The sequence below is a fragment of the Petaurus breviceps genome, unplaced genomic scaffold (assembly GCF_028583685.1).
Source record: "Petaurus breviceps papuanus isolate PSGF00001 unplaced genomic scaffold, PetGlider_PUasm1.0 91041, whole genome shotgun sequence".
NCBI classification, from domain to species: domain Eukaryota; kingdom Metazoa; phylum Chordata; class Mammalia; order Diprotodontia; family Petauridae; genus Petaurus; species Petaurus breviceps.
Window position 1 is genome coordinate 38,471,250 of NW_027187400.1, and position 21,618 is coordinate 38,492,867.

Here is a 21,618-nt window from a genome sequence, read left to right on the forward strand (position 1 = left end):
TGTCCTGCGCTGTGGGCCCTCTGGTGCGCCAGGATCTTCACAGCTCTGTGTTCTTACCTTGGCAAAAAGTGTCTTCCCCGTGCCGGGGGGGCCGTACATGAGGATGTTCCTGTATAAGCTTTTGTTCTTTTTTGTGTTCCTCGTTGCTATGGCGATGTCCCTGACCCGCTCCTCCAGTTTTGGCTGCAGAAGGATGAAAAAGAAACCGCTGGGGGACAAGCTGCCCCCACATCCCAGCTCAGTGACCTGGCCAAGGCCGAGATGTCGTCCTGGAACTGAAGCCCCCTGTATCTCCATCCTGTACGGCCTTCTGCCTTCCAGACCACAATGCCATGGGAAGGAGGCAATGTCTTGTTCTTTAAGTTTATACATCATCCTCCCTGTCCGAGGTTCAGTGATCAGTTCTGGTTTTATGACCCACAAAATAAACTACAGCTAAGCCCCATTAAAATAAGCTAGGGGCCTGAAAAACAAGAGAGGGGACAGAACACTGATGTCTGGGTGGACAGTAATTAGGGACCACTGTGAGAAGGGTTTCCTTTCTGTCTTGGAAGTTCCAGAAATACCCATTGTAACTGTTGGACAGCTCACTAAACTATGGCCAGAAAGCTAATATTTAACAGATTATGAACATTAAAGGTCATTCATTGCTAAATAAATATATCAGCAGAGAAGGATGGTTAAATCTCAAAGAAGTAGAGTTATTGGATTTTTCACTCTGTCTTTGGGAGTACAGGAGAAAATAATTCAAACAGTGAAGTCTGGAATCATTAGTATGAGAAGTCTTAGAATATTTATAAAGTAGGAAAAAAAAAAAGGCTTGCTCAGAGCTTCAAGTGCATGGCCCACTTTGTTACTTACACTGAGAACAACTCCTTCCAGGGCATCCTGAGGCTTACTAGCCAGACGCCTGCCAACCTGTGGAGAGAGCAGCATGTGTGGAGATCCAGACCCCGCCATTCAGGGAAGGCTGTCAATCAAAGACCTGCAGCGTGGGGGGCCTCAATACTGCCTCTGCTGCTCTCAAAGCTGTGAAACCATGTTCTTATGCTAAAGCTAAGGGGTTTACTTGGAAAGCTGGAGCACGTGACAAAGAAGCATGTGATGGAGAACCGTGTGTGGGCTTCTGGGGAGAGTTGCTTGACTCTACCCGCAAAGCAGTCGTATTTTAAAAGGGACAGAAACATGTGCTGAACACAAGGGATGCTGGGAGGTGGGGGAGGGAGGTTAGTGGGAGGCAGGAAAGGCTTACCTTGATTGGATGCTTCAGGGCCTCCAACACTGTAATTCTTGAGGTTTCTCTTACCAGGGAGGGCTTTCCTAGGCGGGCCTCGACGTAGCGGCCAGCAACCGCTGTAGCGTTCTTAGCTGTGTAAACCCCGACGGCTAGCAGCGTTAATCCAGCCACCTGTGGGAGAAGATGAAGTTACCATCCGCCCCAACACCTCCTCCTTCACAGTGGCTTCAGGAACGACAAGTGCAAGAAAACCCAAGATCACTTTTTGGCACTTCACACATTCTCATGTGATAGAGGTAGGAAAATAGGGCAAAGACATTTCTTCACGACAGTATCTTACCTGTTCTTTTAGCCAGGTAGGTCAGGACAAAACCCCAAAAGATGAAGGAAGGGGAAAGGCATTTCAGATTCTACCTATTAACCAACCCTAATTCTATTTGCTTTTAATAAACTTGGCTTGAACCTTGCCCATTTATAATGCTGTCAGTCACAAGACTGAACTCAATAAAATGCACCACCCTCCGGCCCTCCACACACCACATAAGTTAGGTTCTCAGACAAGCTTGTTGTGAATCTCTCTATCAGGGCCTTGTGAGGTCCCCTCAGACACATGGGTGCTGAGGGAATTAGGTTTAGAGGCAGACCCAGCACCCAGTACAAAGCTATGGGGGGGTCAGCCTATGCTACAGTTCCAGGTCAGGGGACAAGCCAGGCCAGGGACCTCAGGACACAAAGGCATTTGGGTAATTATCATTCAACTCAGGCCTGACAGAGACCCTCAACCTTAAGTGAGAAGGAAACACTGCAGCCCTTATGACCATCTGAGCCTGTTCAAAGGCATCTCGATACAGGAAAACACCAGCACTAATTGGTGAGGACTGTCTTGCACACACCTACGGCACAGTTTCCTCCACATCAGGCCTGCACATGGCAGATTCAGAAGAATTCCATACTATTCCATGATCGCTACAGCCAAGTTTCTTAAAGCAGAAGACAATGGAGAAAGAGCTGCATGGCAGAAATAAGGAATCTGCTTCTGGATCAGGAGGTGATATTAGCTCACTCTGAAATGGCCTACCCCTTTCAGTCCTGTCTGGACATGTTTTCTCCAAGCGCCCAGATGAAAGAAGTGGAAGAAACCCAATTTCCCCCCATCAACACTTGACAAATGCACTCAGCAGCCATGGTCTGCCTCCCCAAAAGACCCGACCAGTCACACCTGGTCCAAACCTTCCTGCCTGGCACATAAAATCAGAACGAGGAAGCAACGCATTGCTTCTCAACTTCCATAGTTTTTCCTGACGACAGCAGTTTCAGTATTTCCCATCACTGCTGTTATGCCGTTGTTCAGGTATGTTTAACTCCTTGTGACTCTGTTTCAGGTCTTCTTGGCAAAAGTACTGGAGTGGTTTCCTATTTCCTTCTCCAGCTCATTTTACAGATGAGGAAACTGAGGTAAACAGGGTGACGCGACTTGCCTGGGTCACACAGCTAGTCCAGGGCCAGATTTGAACTCCGGTCTTCCTGACTCCAAGCCCAGGGCTCTAACCACCAAGCACCTAACTTCCTCATTGCCTTCATCACCAATCCTAAAGCCTGGCCAACTACCTCAATAATACTCTCCCCATCCTCCCTCAAAAAACCCCCAAACAGAATACATAATAGCAACATTTCTCAAAATGTCCTCTTCACGTTTTCTGTAACGGTTTAAAATGCCGAGGGAATGCAGACAGAATCTCCCTTCTCCAACAAACAATGAGCTCATGCCATCCTGTTACCCCAAATCTGACAGCGCTCACACCTCCCATGGTAGAAGGGGCCCACATGGCAGCTCCTGTGTTTCCCTCAGTTTTCTTGGTGGAGTGGGCAGGCTGTTAACCTGCTCTAGGCTGTGGATGCAGTTACTGTGTATAATCCTGGAGAAAATGACTGTGAAAGGCCTATGGGCCACTGTGGCATTTGTTTCAGAACTTCCATCCTCGATGCAGCACAGCCCTTTACAAACCAGGAGATGGTCCATGATTGCTGAGGAAGCCAGAAAACCATCGCCCTGTGGCTGGCCTCATGGCCAGCACAGACGGGGACCCCTCTCCTCCCATTATCACATCCCAGATAAGTGGCTGTCCAGCCTCTACCTGAAGACTTCCAGGAATGGAGTAGCCGTCCTTCTCAGGGGGCAGCTCCAACCCACTGCTCTTGGTTCTGGCCTCCTAGGATACAGGAGCCAATTCTGACCCTTCTGCCACCACCTGAAGACTCCTCTTACATCCTCCTTAGTCTCTCACCAGGCTGTGGCCTCTAAACCACTCCTCATGTTCTGTCTGTGCCTCTGCTTGGTGCCAATCCCCCAGAACACTGAAGCCCTGGCCAGGGACCCCCCCCCCCCCGTCCAGCCTCTTTTTTGTGTGGTTTTCCCCCATTAGACTGTTCGAGCCAAGAGGGGAGGAACTGTCTTTCTTTCTGTCCTTCTTAGCCCCTGCACTCAGCACAGTGTCTGGCCCAGTGCAGGCCCTTAGTAAATGTTTACTGAATGGAAGTCAAAGCCTTGCAACACCCTGGACAGTTCTCTGGCCACTCTCTGGCTTATCAATGATGTTCTTCACCTGTTCTTCCTGCTTCCCTAGCTGAGTTCTGAGAAGGGCAGGCTCCCTTGCCTGCCTCTGCATTCCTGGAAGCCTGGCCTGTCTGAAAGCACCCCAAAGTCACATTGGTGTTCTGGCTGCCGCATCCCACTGCCAATTCACACTGGGCTCAAGTGCACAGAACCCCCTGATCCTCTTAAAGAAGAGCTCTGTCCTTGCCCTCCCCCCAGCTCATTTCTGTCAAGGCCATCCTTTGCATTGAATTTTACCCCATCAGCCTCAGCCTGCTGCTAGATTTAGCAGGCCTGCCTGCTGCCCAGAGTGTAAGTTCTGCCTGCCCACGCTCTCTGAACCTGCTGAAGGAGGTGCTCAGGCAGCCAGAGCAACGCAAAGCCTTTTGGATTTTGGAGGTGGCCAAACCTGTGGTTTGGATGCATTCGTGAACAGAGGGCAGTGCAGGGCCCTAAAACACAGAAAATCATCACAGCTTCACCCCTCCCCCAAAACCATCTAATCGGGTGGAGACCCAAGGAAACACTCCCAGTTAAAGCTCCCAGGGCTGGCAGCCCTGGAATTGTTCTTCTGACAAGAACAAGTAGCCCACCAAAGAAAGTGCTGTGAATGAAAAGCAGAAAGAGGGAGAAGGAAATTGCAAGGTTCAGTCTCTTCCTGAGAGCCCTGTGCTGTTTCTACAAGGCATATAAGCATGAGTGGGTTGAGTGTGACATCTTAGCTAAAACTGAATTGGACTATCTAAGACACTCAAAAGAAACAATGTCGAGGTTCAGGTCCAATTGTGGCTTTGGGTGGTCATAACTAAACCATTTGTTAGGAATGTCTAAGCCGCTAGACCTGTAAAAAGTGGAAGGGGGGAGGGGGAAGGGAAAGAAGAAGGGGGAGAGAGAGAGATTCAGCTAGTTCTTTACAAAGGAAGGAGTGGGAGTCTGAAGAGGAGGGTGTGGACGTGGGAACTAAGCACTCTCTCCTTAAAGGAGACTGACATCTCAGTCACTTGTCTTCTCCCCAGCTACCTTTTCCCTTTCTGCTGTGATGGGCCGCTGAGTCATGAGTTTTCTCACTAGCTCAGTAACCAGAAAATATTTTAACTCCTCAAAGTGTCAACGTGATAAGCTAAAAGGATGAAAAGGCAGCACCTTCTCTGTTAGCTACAGAGCCAATTCTTCACATGTAAAAGCAGAATCAGAATGAACGTGATCACTTCACGAGGCCCAAGACACAAGCATTCCTGATACATGTACAAGCTGGACAAGACATGGAAACTCTTTAGGTGCCAATAAAATCAACATAATTTGTACTTAATCCAGAGTATAATTAATTGAGAATCAACTCATGTCAGGTCTTTCTTAGCAGCAGAGGATAAAAACAGACATTCATAAATCACTGTTGTGTTTTTATGGTGAAAGAAAAAGTCACTTGCTAATAAGACCTGCACTCTTCACAGGTCAGCACGTCTGAGTATGACTGTTCCCGACCCTGTAATCAAATCCAGGCAAAATGCTCCAAGCCATGTGCTGGGAGATGTTTTAACAAATGCTCCTCCACTTTCAAGCTTAATTTTAATTATAAACATTTTCTCCATCACTTTTTAAATGCAGACAATCAATAAAACAATAAATCAAGCTCTGATCTGTGGTGCTGACCAATTCCTGACATGTAAATGCTCACAGAATATTTAACAATCAGCTCTCCAGAGCAAGTTCCACACCCATGAAATACTCGTTAGGGGACATGTGCATGTACCTCTGAACGGAGGGAAAGAACAACTCGACTGCAGCATAACTCTGCATAAAGCTACCCTCGGTCCCTAAGACTGGCTCTCAGTGTCATAAAGAGGACGCTGATTGGTTAATGCATGGTTTCTCCTGTTGGGCATATGTAGAAAATATATTATTAGCAAGTTACTAAGCGGAGGTCCTATTTACACGTTTTTAAAAACACATTATCCAAGCCTGAAAGGAACCATGGTCATGCTATGGAGGGGACTCCAGGACTTACAGGCCAAGCCAGCAGGAGGCCTCAAGAAGACAGGGAGCCAGCCTGGGGGCCCTTTGCCCCTGGCCATTCTTCCAGTGCCCCAGGCTTCCTGCTCTTCCTCACAGCCCCCTCCCAACTCTCAGCTCAGGGGGCCTGTCCCTGGCTCCCCCAGGGCTGGAATGGTCCCCCTCCTACTCTCCACCAACTGGCTTCCTGGCCAACTCGGCTACAATCTCCTGTTCTTCAGGAGCCTCTGATGGTTGGTCCCTTCCCATCTCCCCTTGGTGGAGGTTGTGCCTTCCCCCAAGGATGAACATCCTGTACAGATCTGGTCTGCATCCAGCTGCCTGCGTGCCATCTCCACATTAGAATGTGAATTCCTTGAGAGTAATAACTGTTTCTTTCCTTTCTTTGCATCTCAGAAGACAACACATGCTTGTTGCCCGAGTGAACAATTGAATGTGGATCCCGAAGAACAAAATGAGAAACTCTGCCTTCAACTCTACTAATGGCAATTTAAAAAAGAAACTGTGGAGCTTTTAGTCCAGCACAGGAAGGACAGGGATAAAGGAGTGAGCTCTTGAGATCACAGAAACGGCTTAAATGAAAAGCTAATTCTGTAAAGTAATCATTCCTTCCTGCTGCTGCTGCTTTTATTAAACATCATCGCTAGGGACAGGTCTCTAAATTACTGTGTACAAAAAGAAAAGGATCCCCTCTCCCCCCATGCAGCAGCACTTGGCATCAAAGAAGCCTGGCAGCAGGACCCTGGACAGCTCCATCACCAAGTGCTTACTACTCTTAACTGGGAGGTAGCAGACGGCCCCAGGGCAAACCAAGAAGGGAGTCACTCCATTAGGATTTAAGGGTAATTAGAGAATGTTTTTCATGACTGCACATGTTTAATCTTTATCAAACTGCCTGCCTTCTCATTGAGGGAGAAGGGGATGGAAAAAGGGAGAGAATTTAGAATTCAAAATTTAAAAAAAAGGAATGTTAAAAAAATTTCCATATAATTGGGAAAAAATGTAAAAAAGAAAGAGTGGTGAGAGCAAGTTTCCCAGACTGCTGAGCAGCCTGGACACCTCCCGGATACCTCTGCAGGCTCTCCACCAGAGGGCCTGCAGGCTCACTCTGTAACTTAAAATAGACTGGATCCATGTGGCATAAGAATTTATTATGAGCAAATTAAACATTTCGTAGACAGTGGAAAACACAACTGACAGAAAACTGGAGCTTTCCAAATCACGGCTCTACTTGTCCATTACCTTGGTGAAGCCAGCCCCTGCTCCTCAGCCCACGAGGTCCTGGACCACACTGCCTGACTGTCCAGGGCCTGTCACCACTAACAGTCACATCAGCCTTGTCTGTGCAGGGTGATTTCCGCAAATATGGCACTGGACCGTGTCAGCAGCAGAAGAGCACTTGAAAACACCAATCAGAGCCTCCCTCCATGACGGAGCAGCAAAACCAGAGATCACAGGTTCAAGACAGTCTTGCAGACCACTGTTCATAAAATAATCGGGATCACAGAACTAGAGCTAGAAACGCTCCCAGAGACCACTGAGTTCAATCCCCCATTTTACAGAGAAGGAAAACAGGTCCAGTTAAGACCATGTTACTTACTGTGAGGGAGAAGAGGATGGGTGAGCTATTTTATGGCATCTTGGGGGGTCTCTGGGGAAGACTGGGGAAAAGGTGCTCAATATCTAAAGGCAAAGGGAAGGAGGAGATGGTGCTATTATGTAGAGTTATGTGCATAATTGCAACATGTTTTATTCATTGCTCCAGAAGACATGGACAAAGAGGGAAGAAGGCCAGACAGGGTTGATGTGGACATTCAAGAAGCCTATAATATTGGGGAGTAAAATGGAGACTGTAAAGTGTGTATGGGGGGGTGTGTGCACCTGCACATGCGTGCACACCCATGCAATAAGCTAACAGATCTTCCCAATTGATTTTCACAACCATGGGAGACAGATGCCACTCTGCAGCTGAGAATTCACACAATTAGCCCAGCGACATATTACCTGCAGCGTGCAGGGCCTCACTACTGCCTCTGCTGCTCTTAAAGCTGTGAAACCATGTTCTTATGCTAAAGCGAAGGGGTTTACTTGGCTGGCAAGATGAGAAAACAGAGGAAGAGAAATCAGACTATAGAATCGTTCTTTGGTGACAAAGAAGAGCAAAAGATAGAACCAGAAGAAAACAAAGCCAAAACTCCCACATCAAAAGCCTCCAAGAAAAATATGAATTGGTCTCAGGCCATGGAGGAGCTCAAGAAGGATTTTGAAAATCAAGTAAGAGAAGTAGAGGAAAAACTGGGAAGAGAAATGAGAGTGATGCAAGAAAATCATGAAAAACAAGTCAACAGCTTGCTAAAGATGACCTAAAAAAAATAACACCTTAAAGAGGTCGAAAAAGCCAATGAGAAGAATGCCTTAACAAGCCAAATTGGCCAAATGGGAAAGGAAGTCCAAAAGCTCACTGAAGAAAATAATTCCTTCAGAATTAGAATGGAACAAATGGAAGCTAATAACTACAAGAAATCAAGATTATTAGAAAACAAATCCAAAAGAAGAAATAGAAGACGATGTAAAATATCTCAATGGAAAAACAACTGACTTGGAAAATAGATATGAAAATTTAAAAATTATTAGACTACTTGAAAGCCATGATCAAAAAGAGCCTAGATATCATCTTTCAAGAAATTATCAAGGAAAACTGCCCTGATATTCTAGAAGTAGAGGGTAAAATAGAAATTGAAAAAATTCACTGATCACCTTGAAAGGCTGGTCTTTGCCAATATTTCAGGAGTTTCTTTGGTCTGGCCCATTGTCTTCCCAAGTAGAGAAGGTCTAATTTTGCCCTGCATTCTCTAATCAGCAATTCATCTGTAGGGCAGGGGTTCTTAACCTGGGCCTCCCAGGGCTCTGGGAACTTGGATGGGGAAAAAAATGCGATTTTAATTTTCACTAGTTAGATGGTAGAGCTCCAGAAAGTTAGAAAGACCTGAATTCAAATGTAGCCTCAGATACTTATTAGCTGCATGACCCAGTGCAAGTAATTTTAATGCTGTTTGCCTCAGTTTTATCATCTGTAAAATGTAAATAATAATAGCACCTACCTCTAGGGTGGCTGGGGGAATAACGTGAGAATATCTGTAAAGTGCTTGACAAGCCTCAAAGCGCCACATGCATACTAGCCATTCTCATCTATTAACCTCTAATTGAAACCTGGCATTTCCTTTGATTAATTAAAAACATGGTTCTGAGCAGGGGCACGTAAGTTCCCCTCGACTGCTGGGAGGTCCGTGACACAAAGACAGTTAAGATAACCTGCTCTGGAGAGCTGTGTGGGAGCAGGAAGACAGGCCTAGCAACAGGCTAAGGTGGCTTTCCTCCAGAAAGAACAAGGAGGCTCCTCAATGGAGACTGGCCACATGGGGACAAAGTCTGCAGCCCCAGGAGTCACAGCCAAGTAAAACTCCCAGGCCCTCAGTCCTTTCTGCAGTGATGTGGCAGGAGCCCAAGGAAGGGGGCCGTGGGTGCTGAGCATCAGCTATTACCCCAACTACACTTGAACTGCTATTTAATTATTAGCACTCTAAAGGAAAGATCCTTAACTAACAAGTGGACAGGGAAATGGAGGAGAAACAGCATCAATCTTGATGATTCTGTCATAAATCAAACCATAAGCCAGAAGAAAGTTACAGCAAAATGGAAGAAAGAATGGCCAAAAGGCCCTGAGAAACATTCTGTGTGGTGTCTGGTCATCTCACCATGAAGGTACTCATGATAAAAGGGAAACGAGGAAATCACATCAATTCACATGGAAACAGAGAGAGGAAGCTACCAAAAGCATAAGAAAAAAGCAACACCATATACCCCGCCTACTTTCCCATCTATATAAAATCTTTATGAAAACCACTGGTTTGGTCCCCAAGGGACAGGCCAAAGAAGACCACAGCTTTACCACAACACAAGCAATGAGAGATGAAAGACTCAAAGATCCCACCTTGTGATTGTTTCCTGGTCCCCACCCCTGAATAACTGCCCTCAGGAACAACAGCAGCAGTACCACTCCCAAGAAAGAAGACATCAGACAATATTCCTTTTGCTAACTGACATTAAGTGATTTGCCCAGGGTCACCTGTTGGTAACTGTGCAGATTTGAATTCAGGTCCCCCTGACTTCAGGGCTGATGTTCTATCTATCTGTGTTCATTGAATATTAAAAAGCATCTTGGTAAAGCAAGACACCACCTTAAAGGTGCCCTCCAACAAAGTCTGGTCCATGCATAAATCAAAACTATGCAGATTTCTTTGAAAGCTCTAATGGAGATAACCTTGTTCAAGGTTCTGCCACAACCACTGCAGAGCCATAATCCCTCACAGGAAAAGTCCAGGGGCTCAAGAACGCACCTTGTACAGGAAAGGATCCCCAAGTGGATGCACTTGGGACCAACAGCACAAATGGAGGAGCTGGGTTCTGAAGGAAGCTTTCTAAGAACCCCACACTCTTCCTGAAACAAAAGCCTGTCTTGTCAATACCAAGATTTTACTGCTGTATTCCCAAAGGGCAGATTGGATGTGATTCCCTATCGCCTGCGGGACCAAATCTAAGGTCCAGGGAAGCCCATGTGCTCTCCCCTCCACCTACCTTTCAGGCTCATCTGCCATCACCCCCTCCTCACACACCACAGTCCAGGTACCCTTCACAGACCTTTCTTCAGTGCTGACCCCTGGGCCTTGCACCTCACCTCTGCCTTTCAGGATCCCTTTCCAAACTGCTCCAATGTCCTGTCTTCTGCATGAAGCTTTTCCTGATACCTCCAACTGCCAAGGCAGACCCCACATTTTTCTTAATTTTAATCTTGTAGACAATTAAGTACACATTCTATCCCCCAACTGAATATCAGCTTCCAAGGGGTGGCTAGGTGGCACAGTGAATAGAGCGCTGGCCCTGGAGTCAGGAGGACCTGGGTTTGGATCCGGCCTCAGACACTTACACACACATGCTGTGTGACCTTAGGCAAGTCACTTAACCCCAGTTACCGCCCCCCCCCCCCCAATAAAAGAATATTAGCTTCTTGAGGGCAGGGTTGGTTTAATTCTTGTCTCTGTATGCTCAGCAATATGAATGGAATAAATGCCTGCTGACTGGCATTACTGTATATCGGTAAACTGTAACACTATGGTCTGAAGAATAAAAAGAGACCATCATTCAGAAGTCAATGGAGAGGCATGTGATGAAGGTGAGCAGGCTGCTACACCTAAGGAGCCACTAACAAGAGCAGAAACAAAGGACTTCATCAAGGAGAGGAGTCAGCCAAGTAGTGAGAGCAGGGCCTGACCCAGGACTGCCTCCATGAGCTGCTAAAACCCTCGCAATAGGAGAAAGGCAGGAAGGCCCCCAGCAGACTACGCTGACGCCCTCTCTGTCACTTCTTTGTGGGTGAGTGTGCACAAAGGGCCCGCGGGACAGGCAGGCACAGATGGCTACAGCGTGCACCAGCCTATCATAGATCCATCTAAGCTTACCATGGAGCTCTCCCTCCCAGTCCTCATCTGCTGAGTGAAAAGACAAGATGAGCGATAACCTCGATCAAGTGTACACCCCCCCTTGTCAAACAGGGATAACTGAACTAGTAAGAGCTGGAGATCACAGGGCTTACTGGATCACTACAAACATCAGTTAGTAGCTTTGGGTCTTTTCTGGATTAACCCAGTAACTTTGTAACATCTATTTCATAGGCAGAGTGTGAGTGTGTTTATGAGTGAGAGAGAGGGAGAGGGAGAGAGAGAGAGAGAGAGAGGGAGGGAAAGAGAGGAATGAGAACGTGAGAGAGAGAGAGAGAGAGAGGAATGAAAACGTGAGAGAGAGAGAGCGCGAGCACCCAAGGGAAATGGAAGGGGGGAAATCAGCCTTCCAGAAAACCTCATGAAGCCCTCCTAGGTACCACTTGCCTTACTCCACACTGTGAGCCGTAAGTAGAGGCTCCACCAATTTCTTCCCCTGGAACAAGCTAAACAAAGTCTGCAATGTGTGAAATGCAGAACACTACCACCACCACTGCGAGAGTCCATCCTGCTCAATGAGGCATTCAGAGGACAGGGCCAAATAAAAGCCAGGAAGGATGTTAGGAGGCTGTGGGCTGGATCTATTTGAAGCCTACATGACCAACTCTGGGTGGGGCCCGACAAGCACTCTTAATTGTGAAGCTAGGTTTCCATGAGGAGACCTGAATCCAAATGCCCTCTAATATTTGGCGGGGAGAATGTCTCCCCTGCTCTGGGGCAGCCCCTTCTGGAAATCTCTCTGCCCTGAGTGTGTCAGTAACAGCACTCCCTTGGGTAAGTGCCCAGCCTATACAGAGCGGAAGGCAGGAGACCACCATGGAGCATACCCTGGCACAGCCTATGGTGAGCTCTGCCATTGCAGGTAAGGCCCCTCCAGGAGGATGGGGAAGACCCTCCTTTTGTTTCAGAGGGCTCAGCACCCAGTGGGAAGCCTGGCACAAGGCTGGCTTTTAAGAGAAGCTTGTTGGATTGAAAGGGAGACAGATGCAGACAGGGTGAAGGGTGAAGCCCATACATACCAGTGTATGTTACCTTCTGCACTAATGGTTTTCTGAAGTGATTCAATTTAATATGAGAAACACACTTTTCATGTGAAAGAATAGTACGGGAAAGCATGCATGCCAAATAACAGAGGTTTTGTAGGGTGAATAATTCTACCCTCAATGGACTGCATTTTACAATGGAAGTTGAGAAGACAGCCAGTGCAACGGCTCTCCAAACTGAGAACCAGCAAGCATCAGTGCCTGCAATGGAACCCAGGGCCAGAGCACTATATCACACGGCCTCACCACAAATTCATCTCTACTTGTTAAGTATAACACTTAAAAGAACTCATCAGCAGGACATAAACAGCCATCCAGGAGACAAAACTTGTTCCACAATTTTGAATTTGTGAATTGATGCACCTTAAAACTGTACCACCATAGTCTCATGTAAAGCTGACAGAAGGAAATGTGTAAGACAGGGAAATCAATAAGAAACACAATGATTTCTAGCTGAGCTCTGATCATTTCTTAAAAATTAAATCATCCAGAAACGAAAAAAGAATCTATACTACGACCAATTTCTTCCCTGGGAAAAAAAAACCCTTACTCTGGGTTTTATTCTTCTCCAAATTTTCCATTTTTGAAAATAATTTCCAACTTTCTTTAAAAGAAAAAAACCAAAGTTCTGCTTCTAAGTGCCAAAAGTAGGTTGCAAGAGAGAAGGAGCTGGAAGAGGGAAAGGATGCATTGTGAACATGGTCTCCAGGGCTTCAGAATCATGACAGTGTCACGGATGGAATCTAGAGAGAAGGTAATGGGCTTATTCCAAGGGGTAAAAAAAAGGATTTCAAGGAGAAGTATTTAACAACTTGAAGAAAAACAGTTGGCAAGACAGTGTGCAGAACAAAATGGAAATACTGGGTAAGAGATAAAGAACAGGAGGGGTTCTCCAGGGATTTAGGTGTAAAAGTGCCAAAAAGATAAGGAGAGGAAACTTTAGAGCTGACATCACTCACACAGTTTTTGCCACAGCCCAGTCTTTCAGCAAGGAAAACAGTGACGTCTATATAGAAAGTACAGGCTGATCTTTCTCCAGAGAATGGGCTAAAAGGTCACCTCTATGCTTTCCAGGTACTAAGGGACAATGACTCATTCCTTTAAAACACAGGCTCCCAAAGTGGATGATACTGCTCCCTGGGGGGCACTGGAACAATGGGGAGGCGGTAGTAGCCTTGGGTGCAATTGGGAGGGTGCTGAATAAAAATAAGGGGGCAATGGAAGCATAAGGAAAGAGAAGATTAGAAAATTTTGAAAAACCTTCCATACATGTTTCATCTGTTGGGTGATAGAGTTGAAGTCAAAGTGACTACATTATTTTCTAAATAAACACACAAACTGCAAGTCCACAGACTGGTCTTAACAAGCTAGTGTTGGCAGGTGAGTGCGCTGGGGATTGTCAGGAAGCCTAGCATGCATTGGCAGGAATACATGAGTAATGACTTGTTTACAATACAAGACTATATGGTTGCATGATGCAATATTGTGTCATCAAAATTTCAATGAAAGAAAAAATACCCACACTTTTACAATAAATTATTAAATTCAAGATGCGTCACTTAAAAATTTTTTTAAATGATACAAATTAAAAAAAAAAAAAACCCTGTTAAAAAAAACCCCAAACGTTAAAAGGTTCAAAGTAGTAGATTTGGGGGGGGGGGGGGGGAAAGCTGAGTAATTATTTTTTGAAAAGGGGGTAGAAGGCCAAGTAAGTCTGAGAACCAACCTCTGCTTTAACCAAAAATGGAATGGCTAACACCACCATGGCACCTTAAGGTCTCCAAAGTGCTTGCCACCTATGATCCCATCCATCTCTGCAACAGCTCTGGGAGGCAGTGCTTATTCTTTTCTGAACTTTACAGATGAGGAAACTGAGGCTGAGGTAGGCTGTGACTTGCCCAGGAGTCAGAGTTAAGTGTTTGAGGTAGAATTTGAATCCAGGTTGGATTGGATGCTGAATGCAGCAGTGTTTCAAAGTGAAAAATCAAGAAAGAAGAGATATGGGGAGGGGGGTGGGGGATATCTGACCTCCCACTCAGAAGTTATAGAAGAGAATAAGGACAAATGAACACTTGCTTGAGGCTCTCCCCCAAGGAAGGAAGTGCCTGATCTGCTGAGGAAGCAACCTTTTGGCTTCCAGGGAATGGTCAGTAGGGCAGATCCTCAGGTGCGTGGGAGGGGAGGTCCAGGAAGGAGGACTGGAGTGCCTCTCTGCTCCAGGATGCTGGAGTGGCACCTGGGAACAGCTGGAGCTTTTGGAGAATCTATATCCAAGCCCCCAAACCTCCCCAGGTGTCACAACAGGCAGCCACTCTATCTTTGGGAATCTGGCGATTGTTTGTGCACGGACTAAATCACTAGAGTCAGAGGTGCTGCTATGCTCTTACCGCTGCTCCCCTTCAAGACCAAGAAGTCAAAGACGGGCATCACTGACAGCTGGCTAAGAAGGCTGTATCCCAAACTGGAATGCCGATTTGTGGAGCCCAGCTTCACATACAGAAATGACAGGCACTCACGTAGAGATGGCGTCCACTTAATAATGATAAAAATCCATCCAGCAAGAACATATCAATCAAGAGTTTTACAGAAAAATGACAATAAGTGAGGGAGAAAACTGCTACATCTAACTGCCAAGCCCGAGCTCCAACGAGAAGATCTACAATGTATGAGGACGAGATACCCAGGAGCTCACAGCCAAACTCCCAGTGTTCTCAGCACACACACTAACGAGCCAAGTGTGGACAACAAGCAGACACACTTGAGATCCATGTGACACGCAGAGGTAAACAGGAGCCCACAACCGCTGAAGCATCGGGATGACAAGCCCGGGACAGGGCAGCGGCGTGGGAAGGATCTGGTCAAGGCAACAGGACAGTAGAGCGAGGGGGCGGGAGCAGACAGGAAGCTAGGATTGGGACAAGACCCAGGAAGCTGAGAGGGAAGGCAGAGTGCACATCATTTGAGTGAAGGCCAAAGACACAGAGGAACACGGTCCTTCTTGTACTCTGCAGATGATGTGGATGGACAAGAGATCCCAAGATCCCAAGCCCGGAATGCATAGCCTTCAATGATCTGGACAGACTCTGGAAATGTATGAGGCAGAGAAGCCAATAATTTTTTAACAGGGTGGTGGCGCAGTGCAGAGAGCTGAGCCTGGAGTTGGGAAGTCTTGAGTTCAAATCCTACCTCAGCTACTCACTAGCTCTTCAATCTTGGACAAGTCATGTGACCTGTCTGCCTCAGTTTCCTATCTGCAAAATGGGGCTAATAATAGCACCTACCTCCCAGGGTTGTTGAAGGACTCAAGCAGGACGAGAGGTATAAAGCCCTTAGCACAAGGGCCTGGCACAGAGTAGCTGCTTAGTAAATGCTTCTTCCCTTGTCCTCCTGTAACCTGCTTTAAGGCTCAAGACCTGGCTAGAAGTTCTGCCCTGGCCCAAGGCCTCCACCGCTGGGATGAGGGGGCACAGCTGGGCCCTGCCCAGAGAGGAGACTTCAGAGGGCTCAAAGGACAGCTGCAAACTGCAGGAAGCCAACCCAAGACAGAAGTCAAGGCCAATGAATGGAGTACATGCATACAACAATGGTACAAGGAACAGAGCTGGCCCTGATGCCAGCAAGACCCGAGTCTGAATCCTTAGGACAAAGAGAAATACCGCCCATGAGGAAGAAAAGGGCAACTGTCTAAACGGATCAACATCCAGAGCTCACCTAAGCAGGGTTTAAAAACCCCCGTTCGGAATGTGGCCGAACAGGTAACAGGACAGACCAGGGCCAGGCTTGAGAAGGGCAGAGGCTCAAAACAAGTCCTTAGGAAGGCTCAGGATTAAAATGTAGGCGGGGCTAAGTTATCCTGAGGAGAGAAAGGCCAGAGCAGGTGGAGCGCAGACACGGCTGGCACAGTGCCTGGCATACAGCAGGCACTCAATGAATGTCTGAGGACAGAGAAGCCGCCTAAGTCTTGTTGTGCTTGGGCTTTGCCAGCCATCAGACAGAACTATACAAAGGGACCAAGAGGGAACTGATTCCCAAGACAACAGAGTATCGAGCACCCGAAGCACGATGCCTCCGCGTGACACAACTTCCTCTGTCATGGGAAACACGGCTGTGGAGCCGCCATGACTCCTGAGGGGCCGCCGGCAGAGAGAACAGTCTGTTAGCCATGGACCACAGTCCCAGGCTGTGACAGTGTGAAGAGGCCTGGGGATCTTCCCTGCCAGCCCCCAAGAGAAGCCTGCTGAGGGGAGGAAGGCCACACCTTCTGTTACTTTGTGATTAGGCAGAGGGTCACAAAGGCTGTGATGTCCTCTGACCCTGAAGAAGGGTGTGGATGTATGCGCACACACACATATACACACATGTACACACACACAACCCCTCTGAGGTGAGGTTTTGCTTTGGGGCTCACTTATGGGAAGAGTTGTGTGATATGACCAGATGAGACTCTGGGCAGCCATTGAGCCCTGGCTTCGAAAACCCAGATGTCAATGTTTCTCTCTCTGGTAACTATGTATGTATGTATGCGTGCATGTATGTAATGGTCAGACAGCTAGAAGCCCTGTCTGTTGAACTGTATTATTTTCTCAGTCTGTATTTTTTGGCTGCTTGTAATTTCTGCAGTTCAGGGTGCTGTCTTTTTCCCCTGAATTAAGTGAATGATATGTTTGATTACCGTAAGATTGTTAACCCTTTTTGCGTTGCCTTCCTTTAGAAAAATAGATTAAAGAACCGTGCTAGCTGCCATCCTGGGTATGCTGGGGAGCCTGCTGTTACACTGGCTTGGATTCCTAGCAGTTCTGAACATCATGACAAAGACCAATTAGTGAATGTTTAGAAAAGGAGAGCCATCACCAAGACCCCACATGGCATCATTAAAAATCAGGGAATGCCAGGGTATCTTCATCTGCTTCTCTGATGTGGTTTAACAGACTGGGTCAGGAGGTGAGAGAGGCTTCAGTTTACTGAGGTTTTAGCACAGCACCTTCTTGGACCTGCTGCATGCATATCCCTCCAGAAGAGTGGAAGCTCCTTGAGGAGATGTTCGCTAGCTTTGGTCTCTTTATTATCCCCATATTTAGCACTGAATTTGACAGATACTTCTCCAGCTCATTTTACAGATGAGAAAACTGAGGCAAACAAGGCTAAATGACTTGCCCAGGGTTGTAAGTGTCTGAGGCTAGATTTGAACTCTGGTCTTTCCAGGGCCAGCGCTCCACTCACTGCACCACCTAGCTGCCTGGGTACACAGTAAGTACTTAATAGATGCTTACTGACTTGCCTTATACTAATAGGAAACAGTTTTTACAAGATTAAAAAACCCCCACCTCATTCAGTTCAACACTAATGACTGTTGTGGGCATGGCTTTTTATCTCTGACTGCCCAATGAGAGGCAGCAGGCTCAGAATGATAAAGAATCAGGCTCTAAATGGTGAGCCGAGAGGCAAGGGAGCCACCATTATGGAACTGATTCTGACCAAGCGCTAGGAGAACCGCCTGCTGAGCAATGCAAATTAAAGCAATTCTAAGCTGTCACCCCACATCTATCACACTAGTTAACATGACAGAAGAGGAAAAGTGACCAATGTTGGAAGGGAACAGCGTTGAAGTGATATGGAGGGCAATTTGGAACTATGCTCAAAGGGCTACAAAACTGTGGGTATACCTTTGACCCAGCAATACCACAACTAGGTCTTTATCCTAAATAACTAAAAAACAAAAAGGAAAAGGACCTCTATGTATGAAACCTTTCTAGCAGCTCTTTTTTGTGGTGGCAAAGAATTGGAAATTGAGGGACTGCCCATCGGTTGTGGAATGGCTTAACAAGTTGTATGTAATCATGATGGAACACTATGGTACTTTAAGAAATGACAGGCAGGAAGTTCTCGGAAAAGCCTGGAAAGACTTACATGAACTGATGTAAAATAAAACGAGCAGAATCAGAACACAGTATACAATAACAGCAATGTTGTATGATGATCAACTGTAAATGACTAAGCTATTCTCAGCAATACAAGGATCCAAGATAATTGTGAAGGACTCATGATGAAAAAGACCATCCAAACCCAGAGAAAGAAGTAGAGCCCAAATGCAGATCAAAGCATACCTTTTTTTTTTACTTTCTTGGTTTTGGATTTTTTGTCTGTTTTCTTTCACAACACTGTCAAATGGCTTGCCTTCTCAATGAGGGGGAGAAAGAAGGGTAGAGCGAAGGGAGGGAGAGAGAGAATGTGGAACTCAAAAATTTTGTTTTAAATGAATGTTAAATTGTTTTTATATGTAATTGGGGAAAAAGTAAAAGAGTAAAAAAAGCCAAAACAAAACCCAAGAAAAGTGCCTGCTGAAACAGCCCTCATGGGAACCACAAAAAGGCAATGGGACCAGGCTAGCAGGACCAGAAAGGGAAGGGGAGTGGGGTTTGCAAGCAAGGGGCCCAAGATGGACAACTTACGAGACAGATGACTTCAGATAAGTCACTTCACCTCTTAGGGATTCAGCCTTCTTCCCTATAAAAAGGAAGACTTCTAAGGCCTCTCTCTAGATTTAAATCTATAATCCTAGGATCTCAGAATGAGTGAGAGTCAAGCAGACAGTCTGATATGCAGCCTATATTAGCCAGGACCAAAGCAAAGTCCTCAAGCAGGACATCTTAATCCTCTTTTGTGTCCTGGGACTGTTGGATATTCTGGGGAAGCCTTTGGACCCCTTCTCAGAATCATGTTTTTAGATGCATAAAATAAGACAGATAGGATCACAAATGAACACTATTACGCTAGCTAATCAAGTGTACCAGAATATTAAAAGAAGTTCATGGACTGTAGGTTAAGAATTCCTGTTCTAAAGGATGAAAATTCCGAGGCTGCAAAGAGAAACATTTCATTAAAGAAGAAAAGTAAGACTTGTGGAGAGATGTGGATACCCTCAAAGAGGTCAATGATGGAAGCAAGGGCATGCAGCAGAGAGCAAGTTCAGAAGAAGGGCCAAAACTTAAAATGAGCCGAGTGCCAGGCAATGAAAGCCAAGGGCAACAAAACGGGCTCTTTCTGCCACAGCACTGGCCAGGGCAGGCTCAAAGGAGGGGAGGGATGCTGCTCAGTGCAGATGAAAGGAGGGGAGATGATAGCAGCAACACTCAACTTGATTTCTGCTTCCCTGTTCTCTGTAAGGAGAATGACCTTTAAACTGGCAAGGGCAGAAAAAAGGGCCCACAGTTAACCAGAAGCTGCCTGGGGCCAGCCAGCCACCCGGCTGCCAAGCAGCAGAACAGGCCCAAGTCTTCACTCTCCAAATTTGAGTTCTCAACTTCCTTGAGCATGGGGCTGAGATTCTTAACCATTCTAGATAACTATATTTCAATATAAGTGAAATCTTGTGTATTTTATCCATTCAGAAACAAGTTCTGAGAAGGGGTCATACACAGGTCTTCCCAGGTGGTCCACAGTGTCCAGGACACAAAGAAGGTTGAGGCCTCTAGAAGGCCAGCCTGGGAGCAGCAGGCTGAGAGGCAGGTTTGGCCTTGGTCAGCAAAAACTTCCCGACTACAGCTGGCCAAACACTGATGAGGCTGCCTCAGGAGGCAGTATGTCCGTCCCCTCCCCCCCCCCCCAACAAGGGCCTTGAAGAAGGAGCTCAAGGATTCCTTGCTGGGGATAGAGGAGAAGAGACTCCTATGGGCATATGCACCAACCAGACTTTGAAGTACCATGACATCCCAGGCACTAGAATTCTCGGTAGCTTGGTCCAAGCTGAAGGGAGCAGGTATCATTGGATCTGAGTTCTATGGGATACTCTATCAGACTGTGGGATTTCAAGGACTTGTGATTGTTTCAATAAGACTGCAGGAACAGCTGTGACTGAAAATATTCATCCTTCCTGAACTACCCTTTATGTAATGAACCTATCTGATTTTATCCTGGCTGGCCCTTAGAAAAAAGACAGCAGCCTTCCCTGGCCCTATCCTCCAAGCTCTGCAGCTAAGTTGGGCCTGCTGGAGCTGAAGCCCCACTGGCCTCCCCTCTGGATCTCCCAGGATGGCTCAATGGACCTGTGATCTCTCCAATGAAGGGTGGGTGCAGGCCCCTTCCATTCATGCCTGATTGGCCCATGTGCTGAGGGCCTTCCCCTATCCTGATTTCAACTGGTGCACCATCACAATGAAGACTATCCATCTATTATCCTTGCCCACCTTTTCTGGCTACTTGTCTCTGCAGCAGTATCTTGTACACCATTTTTTGCAAATTCATTTGCCTTCGGTAACAGGATGCTACTGATGTACATTTTCTATCTATCTCTCCTCTGCTGTCTGGGTGACCCCCAGCCTCTTCAGAGATGCTATTTCAGGACTGGGCCATGAAGGATCACCACAGAACATCGGGGTTAAAAGATGCCTCTTTTGTTTCAGGAGTGGTGTGGAGGGCTCCCAAGGCTCCTCTCTTCCTTTCATTCTTGCTCTAGCACACTGTCTCTGCCCAATGTTTGCCCAAGACATGGTTACTGATAGACTGCTCTGTTGGCTGGGCATCCAACTGGCCATCATTCTACACAAAATGCATCCTGAGAGTACTGTGACTGGTGATGGGTCTGTAAAGTTCCAGGTCCGCCACAGAATTCCTCTTCCATTTGGACTCCTAAGTCCTATGATAAGGGCAGCAAATGCCCGTCTCCCTGTTTCATTCCTCATTTGATGCTAATGAGGGATTCAGCAGGGCTCTCTGTTGTTTTGTCTTTCAATAAATCTCTTGTGACTTCAATAAGTGCAGAGTCACATCTCTTTAATGAGGAGATGAATGCTTTCCTATCAATGACCATGGAGGGATCTTGTATTTTCTGCATATATTGAGAATTCTGTGACCATAAAGGTGTAGTCTGATACAGAGTATTATTTTCAAAAGCTTCCCTAACTTACATCTTCAAACATAGGTAAATTATTCTCCAAGATTTTAAAGAGATGGGAAGTAGCTCTACATTGGTCTTGTCCATCTCTTAATATACTAGCTGATTTAATTTTCACCATTTATATGTATATGTATATATATATATATATATATATGTATATATATATATTTCTTAGACCCATTAATTTATGGTAGCTGAGGCCAAGTCCAGATTTTTGGCACTGACTCTATCGATTATCTACAGACACTCAGCCAACAAAAGTGGGCCCATGAAAGCACCAACTAAAA

At 46.4% G+C, this 21,618-nt stretch overlaps 1 protein-coding gene across 1 annotated transcript in view; it reads right to left on the reverse strand.

Annotated features, from left to right (window-relative positions):
- The window catches only part of LOC138154371 (ATPase family AAA domain-containing protein 3), a 62,569-nt gene that overhangs the window by 24,194 nt on the left and 16,757 nt on the right, over positions 1-21,618 (reverse strand). The window contains exons 8-10 of the mRNA XM_069079098.1: positions 1,253-1,408; positions 862-918; positions 58-183 (exon numbers count right to left, since the gene is read on the reverse strand). Coding sequence (XP_068935199.1) covers positions 58-183; positions 862-918; positions 1,253-1,408 — 339 coding nt within the window. The remainder of the gene's footprint in view (positions 1-57; positions 184-861; positions 919-1,252; positions 1,409-21,618) is intronic.